Source organism: Poecilia formosa, unplaced genomic scaffold (assembly GCF_000485575.1).
Source record: "Poecilia formosa unplaced genomic scaffold, Poecilia_formosa-5.1.2 Scaffold825, whole genome shotgun sequence".
NCBI lineage: Eukaryota > Metazoa > Chordata > Actinopteri > Cyprinodontiformes > Poeciliidae > Poecilia > Poecilia formosa.
The window spans coordinates 1-20,150 of NW_006800764.1; the positions used below are offsets into that span (position 1 = coordinate 1).

The 20,150-nt window shown below is 38.5% G+C and overlaps 1 protein-coding gene across 5 annotated transcripts; it reads left to right on the plus strand.

The window, feature by feature from the left end:
- The first annotated feature begins 229 nt into the window (after nucleotides 1–229).
- Nucleotides 230–19,105, plus strand: LOC103131733 (general vesicular transport factor p115-like). Of its 5 annotated transcripts, none has more exons than XM_007543437.2 (26): nucleotides 230–438; nucleotides 1,450–1,536; nucleotides 1,623–1,687; nucleotides 2,217–2,293; nucleotides 2,541–2,552; nucleotides 3,724–3,824; nucleotides 3,913–4,015; nucleotides 4,620–4,675; nucleotides 4,760–4,880; nucleotides 5,625–5,803; nucleotides 5,906–6,046; nucleotides 6,783–6,871; nucleotides 6,957–7,111; nucleotides 7,728–7,933; nucleotides 8,036–8,056; nucleotides 11,356–11,466; nucleotides 12,496–12,614; nucleotides 12,835–13,016; nucleotides 13,104–13,225; nucleotides 14,190–14,328; nucleotides 14,495–14,655; nucleotides 15,574–15,633; nucleotides 16,798–16,896; nucleotides 17,603–17,704; nucleotides 17,803–17,997; nucleotides 18,456–19,105. In XM_007543437.2, the coding sequence occupies exons 1-26, from the start codon at nucleotides 373–375 to the stop codon at nucleotides 18,516–18,518; spliced, it is 2,832 nt and encodes a 943-aa protein (XP_007543499.1). In that variant the 5' UTR covers nucleotides 230–372; the 3' UTR covers nucleotides 18,519–19,105. The 5 variants fall into 5 exon arrangements, with proteins under 5 accessions (XP_007543499.1, XP_016522354.1, XP_007543500.1 ...); XM_016666868.1 differs by lacking the exon at nucleotides 8,036–8,056 and adding an exon at nucleotides 10,534–10,548; XM_007543438.2 differs by lacking the exon at nucleotides 2,541–2,552.
- Nucleotides 19,106–20,150: the final 1,045 nt, after the last annotated feature.

Below are 20,150 nucleotides of genomic sequence, written 5' to 3' on the forward strand. Positions count from 1 at the left end.
TCTTTGATCATATTATAAATGAATGGGAGTTGGTTTAAAAATATTTATTTCAGAGCATAAAAGTCAAAAGAAAAAGTCTAAAAAGTCTAAAGACTGCAATATATTTTATATACCAAACCAGGTTGGAATAGCATTTTAAAAATCGATGAGTGTACTGGCCCTTTAAATAATCAGCTCCTTCAGCTGCTGATCGGCCACGTATCGCCACGTCTGCGCGCATGCGCACTGGCCTCATTTGTGTTCCGGGGCTCGGTCAGTGAAAGAAATTCGATCAAAGCCCTTCATTTCTCGTTTTTATAAACACTTTCTTGTAACTGAGGCACAAGGTTCTTCCTTTAAACACTCAGAAGCATTGGATATTTAATATTCAGGATGAATTTCTTCAGGGGAGTGATGGGAGGGCAGACTGCCGGGCCGCAACCGTCAGGAGCGGAGACGGTAGGAATGCTAATCAATTAGCTGCTTGTTCGGTCTGTGGCTCATACATTTCACCTAAAGTAAAAACACATTGCTCAATAATGTATGCACACTAACATACACTTGTCTTTTAATGTTAATCTCTATTTTTTTCTTTATATCATTCAAATTACTTATGAGAGGCAGACCTTTCTGAATCAGAAAGCTAGCCATGCTACATAGCAAAAGTAGCAAATCTGTCAGTTAGCTGTTGATGCGTGAAATTTACCTGCTAACTGACCTCAAACAGTTAAAAGTTGTGTCGAAGAAAATGGCCAAAAGAAGTTTTATATCACCAGTGTTTAATTTCTAATTCTTCATCCAAAATTCGTTTGAATCACAAACTGTATCACCAGCAGAAAAACGTTACTAAGAACTTTGATCAGATCTAGAGATGGATCAACTGGTAATTCCGCTTTGTAAACCTAAAAACACAATCAGCAGATACTTCCCTGCAGGTCTACAGCAAAGTATTGATGTGTGTTGCTGCCATAGTCTGTTCAAAGTACTGAAGCTTTTTGCGCTACATGTGCTTTTGATTTCAAAACCAATAATTGTTTGCTGACTACCATAATTATCATGTAATTATCAGATTTTATTTACAGAGCGCTTCTCATATGAGAAAGGGCATAAATTCTAAACAGAATTTAGTCAAATAATAAATAGTTATAAAAACAGAGGTTGGAGCTAGCAATCTAAATCTATAAACAATACTTAAAAATAGTAAATATAATGAAATAAGAGTGTATTTCTTGAAGTAGTTAAACATAAATAGGTTAACTTAAACTAAGCAGGTTTTTCAACAGAAACTGTTGATGTTTTTGTTTAAAACATCAACACCCAACTTCTCTCATCTTAAGGCTTACAGTAAGAAAATACACCCATACTTTATCAACTGCCACCAAAAGTTATTTAAATATAACACCGATACTGTTGTAGAAGAAATTAATTTATTTCACAAATCATTAGTTGTTTTTTTCTCCCTGTGATCAGATTCAGAAACTGTGTGACCGGGTCGCCTCTTCAACACTACTAGAAGATCGCAGAGATGCCGTCCGAGCGCTTAAGTCTCTCTCAAAGGTAAAAATAAAAAAAGAGGTGGTTATCTTTCTGAAAGGTACGGTGGAGTACTGTTTCCAGAAACTGAAATTTTGACCTTTTTGCAGAAATATCGTATGGAAGTTGGCACACAGGCAATGGATCACTTGATAAACATTCTGCAAACCGACAGGTATGCAAAGGTTCTGCAATATTACTGTGCATTGCAAAAATAACAGATTTTGCAGGAGGGAGGAAATAAGTGTTTGATCGAAGCTGCCACTTTTAAGGTTGTTCACATAAAACCAAGCAGTCTCAATTTGTATTCATTTGAATTAATTTTAATGTGGAGAATGATTGTCAAATGGCCTGCACTTGTATAGCGTTTTATCAAGTCCTCAGGCCTCCAAAGTGCTTCTCGCTACATTCAGTCATTCACATGCTGATTGTAGCAAACCACTGGATAGTAGCTGCCCCAGATAGGCTTCCTTTTTGCTCTTCTTTTCCCATTTTCAACTTTATTTAGTAAAAAAAAAAAATCTTCTACTGACCAAACAATGATTTTACCTACAGGCTCTTTGTAGGTTAAATGTTGACCTACAGAGAGCCTGCTTCTAGAGTTTTAGTGCAGTGTGTTGCAGCAATTGTTTATATTTGCTTGGTTTCACAATTTAGAAATGAAATGCGTTTAGTAAACAATGTTGCTCTTTTAAATTCAACAGATCTGACTCAGAAATCCTGGGATATGCTTTGGACACACTCTACAATGTAATCAGTAACGATGAGGAGGAAGAACAAGGTACTACTGGTTTCATCTCATCACACGAGGCAGAAATTGCTGCAAAGTTTCACTATTAAGCAAAACCTAGTCAGAATATTGTTCCTCCTCAGTGTTTGGCAGCTGCAGATTCAGTTTTATGTTTGCATGTGTAAAAGTGTTGAGTTGGACCACATTCAGTCTGCATCCTCTCCTCCATATATGGACCGTGACTGCGTCATGTAAAGACTCTTGTCTCTCTCTTCTCTTTCATGTGTTAACCCTACAGATGAATCAGAAGGTAAAAATATTTTACTGTGCATGATGCAAACACTTTTAACCACCAACTCCTGCCAGTTATCCATGATCCTTTTGTTTTGGATGTGGAAGGAAGTTCATTATTATTTTTGTTGGGATTTTTTACACTTTGAGCATCCTAAAAAACATTTGAATTACTCAGATGTGTTTTTATGGCATGCCTTCATGAGAATCTGTCAGCTGTGGCATAAATTAAAAGCATTTCCTCCTTCTCATCCTTCCCTCTCTGTCACAGGAAACCATGTTATGTTTGTTCATTACTGAAATAAATGCACCTTTGCTGTTGATAAATTACTAAACATGTAACCAGGTTCCCTAAAATCCAGGAAGGTGTTTGAGTTGCAACACCAACGCTTTGCTAACCCCACAGTGCTCTCTGCTGAATCTTTCCTCAAAGTTCTCAGTCTTTCTTTGTTTTTTGCAGTAAATGCTTATATTTTTCTGTAGTTAATCTTTTATTTATTCACTGCTTTGTCAAGTATTTACTTTTTCAGATCATCTCAGTTCTAAATATGTTTTGTTTTTTAAGTTATTAAAATCTGTGGATTTACAGGAACAGAAACTAAATATTTATCTGTCCACATTCCAAATATATCAACCAAATATATCCCAATATGCAGAAGGGAAACCTTCTTAGCCACGCTGTGTAGAAGGTAATATCTAGTCTTCCTATAGTTCAGCGAATCAGTACCAAGGAAAATGAATGGCACTCCTTGATTGGCTGCTTTCTAAACACCAGCCAGTAGCATGTGAAGTAGCATTGCACTTAAATATTTTAACCTCCCAAACTACATTTTTTCAGGGACGCTCTACTTGTCTGAAAAAAATCCATGAATAACTTAATTACAGTCCTTTGAAAAAGTCCATGAATACTGAACCATGTAAAGTTGGTAGTCCAGTGGAGTGTGAATCTCGTCCCGTATCGTCTTGGCTCAGCCACACAGTTTATGACTGATCAGCACAGATCAGAACTGATATCGTTGTTCATAACTGTGGAAGAAACCTTTTTTTACGATCCATTTCCATCATGAAACCGAGCTGCTTTTTATAAACTACCACCATATTCCTTAAAGATGGGAGCTTCCAGAAAGTGTGCTTCCTCTTGGAGTATTTAAATAAAATCTTATCTGAGACGGGGAATTTCCTTTTGCCAGATGAAAACGCTCAGAAGCAGGCCGACGACCTTGGGACCCAATTCACAGAGACATTCATCCAGGACCCAGAGCATATAACCCTGCTCCTCACCATGCTAGAGGTACTGCAGTAGCAACACGCCAGCCATGTCTGAGCTGCAGAGCTGTCTGCACTTCAGTGCACTGGTTTTATTGTTTTTTGTTTTAAAGGAGTTTGACTTCCATGTGCGCTGGCCCGGCGTAAAGCTGCTTACTGCTCTCCTAAAGAACCAGGGTGTCCAGGTGCAGGGGATCATTCTCGTCAGCCCGATGGGTGAGTTTCCTCCAACGCTTCATGTTTTCACTCCCAGGCCTTTAGGAGTCACTCTTATGTTAACAAATTCCTCCTTATTTCACCTTGATTATGGCGATTAATCAATTATTTTTGCCGTTTGATGGATTGGTCTGGCGATTAATCGGGTTCAAAAATGGCACATACTACAGATTTTTTTATTTAACCACATAAGCCTGTTTTATACAGTAATAGAAGTGCATTAAAAGATGCAAATTAATAATTCAATTTCTTTTTAAATAAGAAAACAAACATTTTAATACCGAAAATGGAATACCATTCCTTTAGTAAATAGGAAGTGCGTGAAGCTAAAACTATTCCACTTGAGGATGTTTTGCTAAAACATGTTTGCGGACACAGATGTTTTTACCTTAAATGAGATTTGGATTAATTACTGCTCCAGATCTGTTTTTCACCAAATTGCTGATTTTGGGTTTGTTTACTCCTGTCATAGATTGCTAAATTAGTTGACGATTATTTCAATAATCCATTCATCACGATTAATCCTTTTAATTGTTCCAGCTTTACTTGAAAGCTGTTTATTTATTCATATTTGATTGAGAAATACATTTATTTCCTTCCATAGGTGTTTCCAGGTTAATGGACCTTTTGGCGGACTCGAGGGAAGTAATTCGTAATGATGTGAGTGTATTTGTGAAGTTCTTCAGAAAGTAGATGTCTGAACGGATCTGTGACAGCTGCTAAATGCTGTTTGCTCTCCGTTAGGGCTTATTGCTGCTTCAGCAGCTGACCAAAGGCAACGCAGCCATTCAGAAGATCGTGGCGTTTGAGAACGCCTTCGAACGTCTGCTGGATATCATCACAGAAGAAGGCAGCAGTGATGGAGGTGAAAAGACTACTGAACGGTTAAAGTTGGTTGTTGTTCCATATAATGACATATTTTCAGTAGAAATACATCATTGGTAGGCATAAGTACATATAGGCAAAAATGAATGTTTCATTGTGACTTGTTCTTTCACCAGTAACGTCTCAAACATTTAGGAGAGGGATCTTTGAATTATAATAATAATAAAAATCATGCACCTAGGCTTATTTTATACCTTGGATGTTATCCTTTTGTTTGCTTTTGTAGATCAGTCTTGAGCATAAGAATTTGGCTTTTTTCACCAAGATAGTTTACAAAAATAAAGTATTGAAAGGCACAATGAGCATCAGTTTTATATTTTAAAATGGTCTTGCTTTTTGCACACATTCAAACCAGCATCTGATGTGGATGTTTTTTGTAAAAAAGTAAATGTTTTTTGTAAAAAGTACCAGAGTAAAACAAAAAAAAAAAACTCTGGTCATTTAGCTTTAAAAAAATCAAGGATTTGCCAGTGTTGTCAACACACCAAACAATTTAGCACAGAACCCATTTAAATTGTATTTTTGGGCACAATTTGTTTAGTTAAATCTTTAAAATCTCACCAAGTTGATTCATGCTAATTGTACAGCTGGAAATGAGGGGCCAAATGTCAAACAGGAACTTTGAATTTTCCTCAGAAAGCCCAGAAACTGTTGATAAAACGACTTGAAGCCAGACATCTTGGCTCCTCTTCATTTCCTGATCCGTTGTCGTCTCTGTGTCCAGGCATCGTGGTTGAGGATTGTTTGCTGTTGCTTCTGAACCTGCTGAAGAACAACAGCTCCAACCAGAACTTCTTCAAGGAGGGCTCCTACATCCAGAGGATGAAGCCGTGGTTCGAAGTCGGGGACGATAACTCCGGCTGGTCAGCACAGAAAGTCACAAACCTCCACCTCATGCTGCAGGTAGCGCACAAACTGTTGCTTTCAATCTAAATTAGCAACCAGATTAGATTTAGCAGCACATATGACTGTTTATTATAAAAAATTTTTTTAACATTATCCCAGCTGGTGCGAGTGATGGTGTCACCTGTGAACTCACCTGGAGCCACAGCCAGCTGTCAGAAGTGCATGTATCAGTGTGGCCTGTTGCAGCAGCTGTGTACCATCCTCATGGCGACCGGTGTCCCTGCTGACATCCTCACAGAGGTAATAATCCCAACAGGACTCTCAGATTACACATTCATAACCCCACCTGGCAAAACTATGTGACATTTACCATGTTGTGACAAGGCCTGCCATGAAAAATTACTTTAGTAACCGATTTAAAATATTTCTAAAGTGGCACAACAAAATCAGTGTTTTTGATTGTAGAAAAATCACAAAAATAGTTGCAAAATCCTTGAGGGACAGATGGATGGTGATAAATTATGTTTTGAGACCATTTTCTAGCAATTTGTTGGTAATGGCATGTTAATGTAAGTATACCCTCTCAAAGACCAGTAAACTTTCATATTGTAAAGAACACTTACGACTGGAGCTGGAAGATATTTTAAATATTCAAAATACAGAAAAACAAAAATGATAACTTAAATGGGGGAAAAAACCTCCTTAAAACCAAAACCATAAATAAAATTAAAAAACAAAATTACTCTTCAAGAAATAATCAGAATTTTAATTTAATATGCGATTAATTGATTAATTGCGACAGCCTTAACTGTGCTTTGAGATATTTTGTGTCTTTAGATGTGCAACGTTGCAGCTATAACTAGTTCTGTTTATTCTAGGGTGTGAATGCACATGCTTGCCACACTTTTCAGATCCAAGTTGGTCCTTTGCATCAAATCCCAATAAAATACCTTGAATTTTCCATTAATAACATGACTGAAATGTGAAGACGTTCCAAAACGTTTCCAAGTTCTGATTCGGCTGTTTTTCCTCCCAGACAATAAACACAGTTTCCGAGGTCATCAGGGGGTCACAGGTCAACCAGGACTACTTTGCTTCTGTCAACGCCCCGTCGAACCCTCCGAGGTAAACGCAGCCGCCATGTTTTGAAGCTTCCACCCGCTTCTGACTGGTTTTCCTTCAGGGATGTGTTGGGATGTTTGTGTTTCAGGCCGGCCATCGTGGTTCTGCTGATGTCCATGGTGAACGAGAGGCAGCCGTTCGTGCTGCGCTGCGCCGTCCTCTACTGCTTCCAGTGCTTCCTTTTCAAGAACCAGAAAGGTCAGGGGGAGATTGTCGCAACCCTGCTGCCCTCCACCATCGACGGTACGTTTCCTGTTCACATCCTTCGTGGTTCGACCTAGGACAGTGGTTGATTGTTAGACTTTTGCTGAGGTAGATACGATCGGTGGAGAAGATCGGCTCCACATGCAAGTATCAGCCCATCACCGATCTCCCAAAATGAAGGAAATCAGCTGGCCGATGAATTGGCGCATCCCTAGTTCAAAGTACTTTACATCATAAAAACATCACATAGTCAACAATTGAGAAAAACCAGTAACATGCATTACATTTTGTCAAATGCCGTCATTAAAATCATCAATTCTTTGGTAAAAGACCAAAGAGCCACTTCTCTTGCTGGAGTTTGTTTTGGTTGTATCTACCCAGAATTCCCTGCGCTGCAGTCCATTTCCTGTTTTTGAAGCAGCCTCCGGTCCACTTGCGTTCACATATGCATTCAAACCACCAGAGTCCACTTCTGCCGAACTGGGATAGAGGGTTTCTAGGCTAACCAGAGTTGATGTTTTTGGTCGATTGGGGATTCACACCTCCCGATCTGAACCAGACTTCCAAGACAAACGGACTGGAGTTTGATTAAAGTGGACCAAACAGGGCTGGTGTGAACACACCCTTACTCATTCTTCCTCTTTGTTTCCTGCAGCTAACTCCATCTCAGCCGGCCAGCTGCTGTGCGGCGGCCTGTTCTCGGCGGACTCTCTGTCTAACTGGTGTGCGGCCGTGGCTTTAGCTCACACGCTGCAGGACAACCTGACCCAGAAGGAGCAGCTGCTCAGGGTGCAGCTCGCCACCAGCCTGGGCAAGCCACCAGTCTCACTGCTGCAGCAGTGCACCAACATCCTGTCTCAGGTAGAGAACGCCTCCTGCCTTCGCCTCTTTCAGGCTGGGTGCTTCTGGGTAGCGTAGCTGTAACTCTGAAATGCGAAGCTCAATGAAGTTGTGGTTTTTCAGGGAGATAAGATCGTCCGGCGGGTGAGTAAAGTGCCTCTGCAGTGTGTATGTGTGTGTTTTTGAGTCTTTGGGTGGTCGTTTTTGGCTTGGTCTGAATAGTAGGGGTCTCTGGGTTCCCACATGTTGGTGAAACTTGCTTCCCTTTAACCTTTTAGCGCCCTGCTTTGCCCCTAATGTAAAGCCTCGTTAGTGTAACACAGACGTTTTGGTTGCATTGACTGACCACAGAAACGCACAGAAATCAAGAGAGGTAGACAGGAGAGCAACAGAAACTACTGCTGCTGCTGGTTGTTGTCGTCCTAACAGCTGAATTGACATGACGCCGACTTCGCCCTCATGTGGACGAAGCGCAATCCTCCATCAATCATTCCAGGGCGGTTTTCATCAGCTGACCAATTGACGGTCCCAATTTGCCTGGAAGTAGACGCACCGCTTATCTGAAGGAGCTGACCTTCAACAACATTACTAATGCTTATCATAGCAAACACGCTGAAGTCAGAGACAATTTGAGGAAAATAATAGGAAATCATGGCCAATTAGAGGGTGGATTGCCATTTCTTAGGTTTCAAAAACCCAAACAGAGTCTGGAGTAACGCAAGAAATGGATCAATTCCTTCAGCCGACCTCATGTCCAGTTGAATGAAGCTGTGATCAACAGCAGCTACCACATGTTCATCTGAATGAAGGTAACTGGCAGTAAACATCCAATTTTTTTGTCTTAGCGACACTTATTGATAGTCAAATCAAAGATTATTAAGCGAAGGTAGTCATGCTTGATTTTATGTGTGTAGATTTCAATGTTGGCTCTATGGCAGCATGTAAACGTGCTGCAGTAACTGCAGTATTTACATTTGAGCACCGTTCTATGCTACTGTTTATTTTTTGTGCATTTTCCTGATGGCAGATTTTCACAAGCCGGTTTCATTAAATTATTACTCACCCGTTTTCTACGTGTAAAATGCGTTCACACTCTCATCCAGTGAGGCGTTATGTCCCTCATCATGTTTCCTCTTCGGCTTTATCGTTGATTTCTCTGTTGTTTCTCGATAAAAACTTTATAGGCCTGATATATGACTTCTTTTTTTATTTATTTTCTGGGCCTTCATCTTTGACTCAGTGTTGGCTGATAAGGCAAAAATTACTCAAAGCATGTCTTTGGTACCACATTAAGTTCCACTACCTCTGCTATTACAACACTGTTTGTTAGGGGTTTGCTTTACTTTCTCATGGGGGCGGAGTCGGCATCATGTCAGTTGTCTCTGTGCTACCAGCTCTGAGGAAGTTTGTGCTGTGGCTAATCTGGGGTCTTGTCCTCTTCAAGTTAGGAGCTTTTGCTGTTATTGTTCTTAATTATGCAAGTCTTTTTTTCACAAGTTACTTTTTAAATTCCAGTAGGGTCCAACAGAACCTTTGTGGGAAAAAGCACTTCTCTTCATTAACTTGATTATGACTGTTATGCAAATTAAGACCTTTTATACACTGGTGCATTCACTGACCAGAAGATACAAACAAATGCATATGTATAAATGCTAAACCTTCACAACACACTAAATCTGCAAAGTCTGTTTTAATCATCTGCCTGACAAATGACGTTCTTTTTAGTCTGCAGTATTACCGTCCTGGGAACTCATCGTATTTGTCTAACGCCTTCGCTGTCGCCTCAGTAGACATGTTGGATGATGAGGTCACATGTTAGCAAACGAAGCTGAAATAAAACTGATTTAATATTTAAAATGTCAATCAAAAGAACCAAAATACAAAGTTATGTACAGATTCTGATATTTTAAAGGTTAAAATGAAAAATTAATAACATCATTCAAAAATAACAAATTCAGTTAGAAAAATAACTTTTCCAAATTGTTTTTTTTTTTTCAATTTAAAAACTAGCACTTACAGAAGGTAGTGTACATTAATAAGGCAGGGTAACGTATGTAAATTTTTATGGTGTTGACTTTACTTGAAATAGTTCAGCAGGTAACCAAACAAAGCTGGTGTATAAACAAGAGGTCTCACTTTCACATAAACTGTGTTCCTTTGTCTCTCTGGTGCATTTTTGGTTAAAACCAACTGATTTCTTTCTGAGAAACACAATGGTTCAAAAAGTCAGACTAGCTGTGATATGACCGTTCTGACTGCAGATGCGTTGAAAATGGCTGGACACATATCAGAATTAATACCACTATGGAAGTGGCACAAATCTGTTTATTTATTTTTTATTTTTTGTGGTGAAAAGATCAGCATGGGGTCGTTCAAACTGCCGTGAAAAAATCAGATTTTGGTCAGATTTGCATAACTTAGATTCTGGAAATTAAAAAAAAAAATCTATATTTTGCTGCTATTTTGATTAAAATAAAAGTTAATTCTGATCGTCCACATGAAATAAACTGATTCGAGTTTTTGTTTTTGGCCTTTAAACTTGGAACACGTCATAGTTTGCTTTTTTGATTCTTGTTTCATTTTTCTGTTTCCTCATTTTTTGCATTTCGTCACATTTGGAGACTAAAGCTGAGAAGGTGACTTTTCAAAGTTGTTGTATTACTTAAAGCAGATAAGTTTTATTTTCCCCTCTGCTCTTCCGTTGCTCAGATTGTCGTTAATTACGCTTGTCTACCATCGTTTTCACAGCAGGAAACATGTTTCTTCTCGTCGTAAGGCATGCTGAGCATTTTTAATGCATCAGGATGCAGCTTATACAACATTTTTTATTTTTACATCACGGCACCTTTTTCACTACAGCTTCTTTTCTGCTTAAAATATACTACTACTTGGGGAAAAAACAGATTTTAATAGGATTGAATTGATTCCTTTCTGAAAAGCATATTTAGTTGATTTTATTTTGCATGTTTTGCTACAAATTAAACATTCAGCTTTAATTTGCAAAACAATAAAATTTTGAATTTGTGATCCTTTTTAAATGAGTCTTACCCTGCAGGCCTGCATGCTAACCTGCTTTAACTAATTATAACCATATTAACAGTGGATGCCTTTTGAAGCATTGCTTTGATACATTAACCCAATCCTGGAAACTGAAAAAATAAACAAAAAAACATTGTTCACATTGTTTTTTACCTCCTTTATGTCAGGATAATAAATTGGATTATTATTTTTTTAATTATTATTTTATACTTTTTTCTTGTTTTTGGGGTTTATTTTGCTACTCTGTCCATTTTTTAAGAAATATATCCTCCTGTTACTTGAAAGCCTTCAATTTGATCACATTTCCTTACGAAGAAGTGTTTTTAGAACAAAATGGTGGGATTGTTCTTCGGCAGCTCGCTGATGTTTGTAAACGTTTGCTTCCTCTTCCTCTCTTTCTGCAGGGCAGCAAAGTACAGACCAGGGTGGGCCTTCTCATGCTGCTCTGCACGTGGATCAGCAACTGTCCCATCGCTGTCACACACTTCCTGCACAACCAGGAAAATGTTCCCTTCGTATCCTTCATTTCAAACGCCTTTGCTGCTTTTCACTCGGATCTGCTGCTCAGTCTGTGGCATGTTGGGTTCGTCCTGCACAGGTTGTTTTGGACTTTTTATAGGCATTGTAAAGTAACAGGGATGAATGGTACTGTACATGCAGAGCTTCTGAACTAGGAAAAATGTATCTGTTATTCCAAGTAGGAATGAAACAATCTGATTAATCGTGATGAATCAGTTATTGAAATAACCGTTAACTAATTTAGTAACCCAGACTCTAAAAAGGCCATTTGCTGAAAGAAAACGTATTCAGAGCAGTAATTAAGCCAAAATTAGACAAAAATATGTACACATTTTACATTTAAGATGTAAAAAAAACTCATCAGAACTTTTCATGTGGCAGTTTTAGCTTCACCTGGTTCAATTTCTGTAAAAAAACCCAAAACTTTAAAGAATCTCCTGTTAAGCACCTTTTCTATCCACTTATTAATCTGTTAATCCAAAATTAATCACCAGATTCTTCCTACACTTCCTTAACTGTATTAATGTTAAGTCGAGCAGAAATGACTGAACTTTTCACTTGCTGATGTTAGAAGTTTGAATCCTTTGCTACAAATCATCAAGCTTAAAGGAATGCTATGCTGTTGCATTTTAGGCAGTAAAATGTTTTTTGTATTTAAATAGGAATTTAATTCATTTGGATCTTTTAATACATTTCTAATATTGTATAAATATGTAATAAAATAAAAAAACTGCAGAATATGCCAGTTTTTTTATCTAATTAATGGTTAGAATACTTAATAAAATAATTATTTGCAGCATTAATTTCTACAAAAAAATAAATTATGATAGCGGAGACCTGGCTGCATAAAAGATGTCAAAGCTTTATTTGTTACTCTAATTACTTAAAAAATAAAAGCAAACAGAAAATGCCTCCAAAATTATCCAAAGTTATGCAAGAATAAGTTTAATTTGTTTGAAATGTCCCCGTTAACCTGCGGCAGTGCTCATCCTGAGGGTTGGTCCTTGACGTTGGGGCTGCTGCAGCTGACGGCTCAAATCTCAGAGAATCTGGGAGAAGACGAACGGCTCGTCCAGGGTCTGTGCGCTCTCCTGCTCGGGATCTGCATCTACTATAACGACAACTCACTGGAAAACTACACCAAGTAAGTGTCCCTGTGTCAGAGAACGAACACGATAAGCTGTCTTCTCAGAAGGACCGAATGCAAATGTTACCTTTTCCATGTCTATTATCGGCTATCGACAGTCCAGAAAGTTACTGGTTAGCAAATTTGTCCCAAAAATAACCTGGTAAGATTTTTTGTTTTGTTGCAGTGGAGTGTTCCTTTAAAACAACCTGCTCAGAGTTTTCATTTTCTCATTCAGGGAGAAGCTAAAGCAGCTGATCGAGAAGCGCATCGGGAAGGAAAACTTTGTGGAGAAGCTCGGTTTCATCACCAAACATGAGCTGTATTCGCGGGCGGCGCTGAAGCCGCAGCCCATTTTCCCGTCTCCGGAACAGATGCTGTTCGACCACGAGTTCACCAGGCTGCTCAAAGAGCTGGAAGGTCCGTCCTCACTGCAGACCGGCCCTTCTGGAAGGTTTTTATTCAACCAGACAGAAGAGATGCAGATTCTCTTTCTGCTGCACACAGGTCTGATAACCAAAGCTGTCCACAAGTCCAGTGAGGAGGAGAAGAAGGAAGAGGAGGTGAAGAAGACATTGGAGCAACATGATAACATTGTAACTCAGTACAAAGAGTTGATCAGAGAACAGGTAACTCCTGAAAACTATAAACAAATCACTGCAAAAATACAAAATCTTACCAAGTAATTGTGATCTAGTTTCTCAGCACACTTTAAATAAGACAAAACTAAGTTAGAAATAGGAGGTTTGTTTAAGTCAATAATTCTGTACTATTGAGAAAAAAATAATGCGGAATAAGTACTTGAAAGTACTTATTCCATTGGCATTTTCACTTTTGGGAAAAATGTTTTGCTGTAAGTGAAATAATCATCCAGGGAACTAGAGCTTCATCAATATCAAGTAATTATTGACCTCAAGCTCCTGTAGGCCCTTTGCATGTTGTTGTTTACATCCAGAAACAGACGATTCTTTGGCCATTGTGCTGCTGCAGGGGAACAATCCTTTTAAAATGAAACTTGGAGATGTAAATATTAATTTTGTGCAGTGCGCCACACAAAGGGAAAAATAACGCAGAAAAACCGTTGAACAACTCAAAACCGCTGGTATTCTTTTTTTTGTCACACTCTGTGTCAGCTACGCTACACACAGACTCGTTGCCATAGCAACTGACAACCACGGCACTATATACATCAAGATCCAGACATTTCCCACACAAAGAACAGAACATTTGGTCCGTTACAGTTTCATGTTTTTAGGCTTGGTGTTTATTTTGCGGTTAATAATAAGTGATGCTGTGTTAGATTAGCTACTTGCTGCTATTGGCTAATCTACCACAGCAGTAGATTAGCTCATCTAAGCTCCTGCTCTACTGATGATCTGTCAGAGCTGGTGTTTCGGACGCCTTTTTTTATTTTTGCTGCCAGGGATCTATATCTTGCTGAAAAGTTACTTATAAGTTAATTTTGTCTTATTTATTTGTACTAAGATATTTTCACTAGAAACTATATGAAAATTACTTGGTAAGATTTATTGTTTTTGCCTCAGGTGTTTTTTCTTTGCCAGCATGTTGAGTCTCTTTGTATTTGATGATCAGGACGCTCAGATTCAGGAGCTGAAGGAGAAAGTTTCATCGATGACGACTCAGACCGAACAGCTGCAGGCTACAGTCAGTCAGCAGCAGTCTCAGATTCAGCAGCACAAAGACCAGTACAACATCCTGAAACTCAAGCTAGGTGGGTCCGTCTGTTGGTGTCTAAATGAGGAGGATCATGGTCTGTCTCTACCTGATTTTAGTCAGAATCAAATTTAATAAGCTTAATTCATGCTCCTGAACATAAAATCATATTTTTCATCTGAAGGAACATAATTTGTCTGACAGTTTTTGGTCTTTGTGTTCAGGTAAGGAAAACCAGAGTCAGTCTAGCCAGGGGGACACTCAGTTGAACGGGCTGCAGACGGAGGAGCTTTCTCAGCTCAGGGAGGAGCTGGAGGAGCTCCGGAGGCAACAGACGCTCCTGCAGACGCAGCTCAGCGAGAAAGATGCACTAATCGACAGCCTGGTCAGTAGCATGGCGCTGCTCAGCTGTTCTAAGGACCTTAAATTTTTCATTTTGCATCTTCTATTTGTGTTATTTCATTACACCATCAACAGTAGCTGATGTCATTGTGAGGATCTGACACCTTTAGCAGTGGCTGTCGATGTTAGCAGGAGCTAACGCCATTAGCTAAGGCCATTAGCGCGAGCTAACACAAAATCAAACTAAATTGGAAGGTAATGAGTGGATGTCTAAGTGATATTGAAGCATTCTTTGAGTCTTTATAATGCCCTGTTGTAAACAGTTTGAGTTAGAAACTAGAGCTTCAAACTCTTGGATTGCCATTTCCAAGCAGCAGCTGCACACATGCTGGATTTTCCATCTGAGTCTCCCCTTTTTCTGTTTGGGCCACCTCAATTTCTATTTCATTTCTGCTTTTCCTTCATTTCGGTCTGAACGAAACTCGGCGATCAGAAATGACTGCTCTGACTGGACAGAGCTAGCGCCGTAGCGCCTAGCATACGTCATCTATACAGAATGAATTTCAGCGTAAACAAAATGACTATTTTTTCTTTATAAAAACTAAAAGGCCTTAAGTATTTTTTACCGCACTGTTTTTTTAAAATAATTTTTTACTCAAATTCTAATGTTAAAACTAATCATGGATCCTTTTAAAGCTGTGGCAGCAACTAGGCAACATTAATTAGTTTAAAATAGGATTTACATAATTTCCCAACCTGGATGTGTATTAAAAAGAAAAATATTTACATTTGCATCATATTAGTCATATTTGTGTGCAAATATGACTAATATTTGCACATATGACTTAAATCCTGATTTAAATCAGGATTTAAGTCATGATTTTTAAATCCATGATGTAAAAATCATGGAGTTAACATGATTTTTAAATGTTTTTTTTTTGTGTGTGTGTTTTTAATACAGAAGTCGGCAGCAAAAGCAGCTGAGTGTCCAGCAGGATCAGACAACACTGAGCTTCTCCAGGTGGGATTCATGACCTCAACTTTCACCTCTTCACAAACTTCAGCTTTACTTTAGAACAAGGGAGTCCAAAGTCGGTCCTTGGGGGGCGGCATCCTGCATGTTTTAGTTCTCTCCCTGGTTTAATGCACCTGGATCAAATGATGGCTCATTAGAGGCCTAAGAGGAACACTGACTTGCTGAGGAGGTTGTTACAACCACTAAGGAGAGAACTAAAACATCCAGGATGCCGGCCCTCGAGGACCGACTTTGGGCTCCCCTGTTCTAGAAGGAAAACCTTAATCTCAGGAAGTAAAAGAAGCTCTTATGAACTTCATTTATTTCATCCCTACTAGTTACAGGTCCCTGCATTTGATTGTCTTCTGGTTGAAACATTCAGCAAAAACAACTAAAAATATCTAACACAGATCGATCACATACGTTCAAAATAAAAATAAAGTTCAAAACAAACGAATGATGCTGCTTGAAAACCCACGAAAGGACATTTACTTCCATATGTTAAGCAACAATTATACGGGAAAAACACAATATTAGATTAATAAGAATGATTCAGTATCGTTGTTAAGCAATTAATCAATAACATCAGAAATTAACATGACGAATGAAAGTGAATAATTTTGAATTACTGAGTTCATTTAATTTCCTTTTAGGATCAATAAAGTATTTTGGAATTGAATTTGATATTTTCTGAAGTGAAATTTTTTTTAGACTGACTTCATACTGCATTTTATTTATGATTTTATTTTGGATATTTAAAATATTTTCCATTTCCGGTGTTTAAATGTTCTTTACAAAATTTAAGTTTATAAGTCTGTGACAGGCAATTATGCCATTATCAACATATTCCTTTAAAATCACGATAACAATATTATCGTTTTTCCCCAATAATCACTGGAACAATTTATCATCGTTCCAGGCCTCGTAGTTGTTTTTTCTAAATACTTTCTTAAATTCATTCTTCTGATGCATCTCTAATACATTTTTCAGTAAATTATTCCATCTACAGAAAATTTGATTGTCCTTTTGGAAATATAAATCTACCTTTGATTGTATGTCTAATTTGATAATAAAAAAACAAATTACAATATATAATCTTTGACCATTTTGAACTTATGATGTTTCTTTTGAGTGATGTTTTAAAATGAACCTGAGTTTTGTCTGTTGCAGGAACTGGAGGCATTAAAGAACCAGGTTCAGACCCATTTGGCAGAAATCGGCCTCCTGAAGGCCGAGAGGCAGGAGCTGCTGAGGAGAGCGGAAGCAGGGGTAAAGGTCATCAAAAATTATAACGACGTGACGTTCAGGACGCAAAAACACCAAATCTTACCAAGTATTTCTGTCTGGGTTCTAGTGCAAACATCTTAATACGCTCGAAATAAGACGATGGGGCCCCAGAAAGCTGAAAGTGAAGTTTATGGGATTCAATGTTTTTCATTTTTGCCATCTTACATTTTTTGTCATAATTTTTGTTTTTTGTTGTTCAGTATTTTTTTATACAAGTTAAAATAATTATTTCTGATTCTCATTTTCTTATTGGCTGCTGGTCAAATTCAGAAAATCCATTTTCTGAATTTATTTCCAGAAAATTCATTTTCTGAGTTACGTAGCAAGAAAGAAATGGAAAAGTCTGAGAAAAAGATGAAAGGAACTGGAAAACATGAGAACTGTGGGAATAAAAGAAAATATTACATACTTTCTTAAAATCAAAAGAGGGGATTGTGATAAAAAAATTTTATTTTGTAGTACGTAATGTTATACGTAAAAGGTTTGCTAGTAGAACTATTACTTTTTAATTGACATTCAAGTATTACTGACTCAAATTAAGCTCTTATTTCTTGCTAAAAAGTTACTTTTAAATCAGTTTGATCTTATTTAAAATATAATAAGATTATTTGCACTAAAAACTAGACAAAAATACTTTTGCTGTTGGAGTGTTAATCCCAGATGTTTAATTTCTGGTGTCTTCTTCCAGCCCTCTGACACAGCGCCCCCTAGTGACGGCTCCTCAGATGCAGCCAAGGCAGAACTGGAGAACCGACTGGCGGCTCAGACGGCGGAGATGGAGCAGCTGAAGGTGTGATGATCGGACCTTTGTCTTTCTCTCCGTGTGAATCAGCCGCCGCCGCGTCTCTCCTACCGTCTCTCTCTTTCTCCTCCTCGGTGCTTATTCAGGAGAGTCGATCAGGACTGGAGCAGCAGCTGGCGGCGGCCACCAGCACGGCGGCCATCTTGCAGACGGAGAAGGCCAAGCTGCAGACGGAGGTCCAGGAGTCCAAGAAGGAGCAGGACGACCTGCTGATGCTGCTGGCGGACCAGGACCAGAAGATCCACAGCCTCAAGCAGAGACTCAAAGACCTGGGAGAGACGGTACGGAAACATTCACTGGAGGTCAAACAAGGTCAAAAAACTTTACTGGAGGTCAAACAAGGTCAAACCTTTACTTCCCTCCTTCCTCCCTCCCTTCCTATTTTCTTTCCTTCCTTCCCTTCCTTGATTCCTTTCTCCTCCTTTCCTTCCTTTCTGTTCTTCCATCCTCCATTCTTTACATATTTTCTGGGTTTTTCTCTTCTTTCTTTCCTTTTTGTTATTTCTTTCCTAGTTTTGTTAGTTCCCTCCTCACTTCCCTTTGATTCCTTCCTTTCTTTGTTTCTTCCCTCCCTTCTTTACATCCTTCCTTGTTTTAATCTTCTGAGAAGTTTCTCCATCAGCGTCTTTAACCAGAAACATGAATCTCTGTCACGACCTCCCAGGGGTCAGAGGTCGCCGTCTGACCCGGCTCTGTTCTGTCTGTTTGCTCTAGTTAGACTGTGGCCCTTCCCTTACAGGTGGAAGATGAAGACGACCTGCGGGACCAGACCTCTGACGAAGATGACGAAGACGAGGATTAGAGAGGAAACACTACAGAGAGAAGAAGAAGAGACTTCCTGCCTGAGAACCGGAGGACCGGCTTCGCGCTCGCCGATCCGGTTTCTCCTCCCGGCTGCCATGTTGTCTTCGTTTCCCCGTGTGTTGAGTTTCTGGACGTTTCTGTGTTCAAGCTGAGGTTCTTCTGAGGTTTAAGCTCGTCAGCGCGTTCATCCCACAGTGTTTCCCCGTCGGCATTTTATTTTATTCTGCTGTTCTACGTTTTCTAATCACAAACACAGAGTCTAGGTTGATTTTAACATCGTTTGAAGTGGGAAATCGGCTGTGGAGGAGTTTGGAAAGTAGCACACTTCACCTGGATTTCCTCCATTTCACCTCGACGGCTAAACCGCTCTACGATATGCTGCAAAACACTGAAAAACATGTAAAGACCACAGAAAATAAGACGTATTTTTTCAACTTTTTGTGCAGTTCTGGCATCCAGCTTCTGTATGATACTGTGTAACTTATCAATTTAAGAGCCACATTGAAAAGAATTAATAATCTATCTGTATGCCGTATGGAAAAAATATTTGTAGATAAATTAAATTTTACTAAATCTACAACCCAAGACATTTTGTGTTTGTTTTTCGCTGACTTTTCTGGGAAGGTAAATTTATTTACAAGGCACCTTTCAGTCAGATTGCTTTACAGGAAATTAGAATAGAAATATCCTTTATTAGCTGCACTTCCATTACAAACATCCTCAAAACTTTGTCAATAAACATAATTTACATTAAATAAGAAACACAATTAAAGCCACTTTAACGGCAGTCAGAAGTAAAAATGCATTTGGTGAAGTCTACTCAAGTACTGAGTAACTGACTAAATGATCAATTATTTGATATTTATAAATTACATAATCAAACAGACCAACATATAAAGTTAAGTGGAAATTTTGGCATGTTAAGGACCAACATGACAGTAATTCATATAGGTAACAAAAAAGAACAAAATTAGACAATTTTTTTCCAAATCAGTTTCTTTCAATAAAAACTTATGAAACTTTAATAAAAAACTGCAGGTGTGTGTCTGAGTCTGCTGAAAGTTTGGTTACAACACGTTTGTTTTTCATTCAGTGGGCAGAAAATAGACATTTTACTCAAGTAAGAGTAGAGATACTTTATAATAAAATTACTCAAGTTAAAGTAAAAAGTACAGAGTAGTAAAAATACTCCTAAAAGTACTTTTCCCCCTAATTAACACTTTACTAAATCAGAAATTAATGTTTTTATGTCAATATTAAAAACTCTGCAACAGAATGCCCTTTAAATTGAAAATATTTTTAATTAAAATGCGAGTAATCAGCATTCTCTCTTTTTAGATGAATTCTTCTGTAATTGCGTTATTTGGTCAGAAGGGGGCGTCAAATATCCTGACAAACATCCTACATGACTTCATATGTTGTTCACATTAATATGAACGTTCAAAACAACGCTAATGATAAACTGGTTCCACCTACAGTTAAGATTCAAACATCCTGGTTCTACATTACGTCATCGTCACGTGAGCGTCTCCGACCATTCAGATGTCTGTGATTAAAAGGTGAACCAGCTGGAAGGTACAATATTATCCATGCAAATAATGTGACTCGACACGTCTCCGCTCTGTTCTGC

What these genes read in the sequence shown, in the direction of transcription:
- LOC103131733 (XM_007543437.2), top strand. Translation starts at nt 373, where the DNA reads ATGAATTTCTTCAGGGGAGTGATGGGAGGGCAGACTGCCGGGCCGCAA. An exon ending in TGAGGAGAGCGGAAGCAGGG is followed by an intron (nt 16,897 to 17,602) that starts GTAAAGGTCATC and finishes GTCTTCTTCCAG; the next exon opens with CCCTCTGACACAGCGCCCCC. An exon ending in CGGAGATGGAGCAGCTGAAG is followed by an intron (nt 17,705 to 17,802) that starts GTGTGATGATCG and finishes GTGCTTATTCAG; the next exon opens with GAGAGTCGATCAGGACTGGA.